Source organism: Carlito syrichta, unplaced genomic scaffold (assembly GCF_000164805.1).
Source record: "Carlito syrichta isolate Samal-C Ts95f unplaced genomic scaffold, Tarsius_syrichta-2.0.1 Scaffold104885, whole genome shotgun sequence".
In the NCBI taxonomy this organism is placed as follows: domain Eukaryota; kingdom Metazoa; phylum Chordata; class Mammalia; order Primates; family Tarsiidae; genus Carlito; species Carlito syrichta.
The window spans coordinates 38,446-39,359 of record NW_007048981.1 but is presented as its reverse complement, the minus strand read 5'-3'; the positions used below and the strand labels follow the sequence as shown (position 1 = coordinate 39,359).

General features: G+C 62.5%; 1 protein-coding gene across 1 annotated transcript in view; it reads right to left on the bottom strand.

Annotated features, from left to right (window-relative positions):
• Positions 1–40: 40 nt before the first annotated feature.
• Positions 41–914, bottom strand: part of DOHH (deoxyhypusine hydroxylase) — a 7,554-nt gene continuing 6,680 nt past the window's right edge. Inside the window, exon 4 of the mRNA XM_021716406.1 lies at positions 41–533. Within this exon, the coding sequence (XP_021572081.1) occupies positions 384–533 (150 nt within the window). The 3' untranslated portion in view covers positions 41–383. The remainder of the gene's footprint in view (positions 534–914) is intronic.

Below are 914 nucleotides of genomic sequence, written 5' to 3'. Positions count from 1 at the left end.
TGGGGCCGGGCCGGGCCCCTTCGCCGTGGGCCACGGAGGGACCCGGGGGCTGGTCCCCACGGTATGAAACTCCAGGAGGCCTTCCGGCACAGGGCGGGTCGGCGGGCTTGGGTCGAGTGTCCCCCGGCCGCCTGGGGGAAGGCCTGGGGGACGTGGGCTGTGGACACGGAAGGCAGCAGGGAGAAAGGAACACGCGTGTCCACACAAGGACCGATGTCCACAGCAGCAGCAGGCAACGGCCGAAAGGTGGAAACGACCGTGTCCACTGAGGCATGGCGGACACACACGGCGTGACCCGTCCACACGCGGACCTGACCCGGCCACGAAGAGGAGGGAGGCTCTGACACAGGCCGCAGTGTGGATGGGCCCTGAGGACATCACGCTCAGTGAGACCCAGACACACAGGGACACACGGCGTGTGACTCCATTTCTGTGAAACGTCCAGAACAGGCCGGTCCACAGGGACAGGACGTGGATTCACGGGGGTGACTGCTGATCAGGATGAGGGTTTCATTTAGGGTGACGGGAATGTTCTGGAATTAGACCGTGGTGAATGTATTCGAACCACTGAAGTGAGCACTCTGGAAGGGTGGATGACACCCCAACACAGCTATTACATTAAAAACAAGAACAGGCCGGGCACAGAAGCTCACGCCCATCATCCCAGCACTTTGGGAGACTCAGGGAAGGGCTGCTGAGCCAGGAGTTCGAGACCAGCCTGGGCAACAAAGCGAGACCTGTCGCTACCAAAAGAAAAAACATGGGAAGACCGCAGGGTACCTCTGAGGGGTCTGGTGGCAAGGGGAGGTGGAAGCCAGGGTGTGGGCTGGGGGTCTTGGCGGAGGGCCTGGACGAGAACATGGCGGGCAAGGAGAGAAGAGGCCGGGCCAGGCTGGGGGACCGAGGGTCAGGAT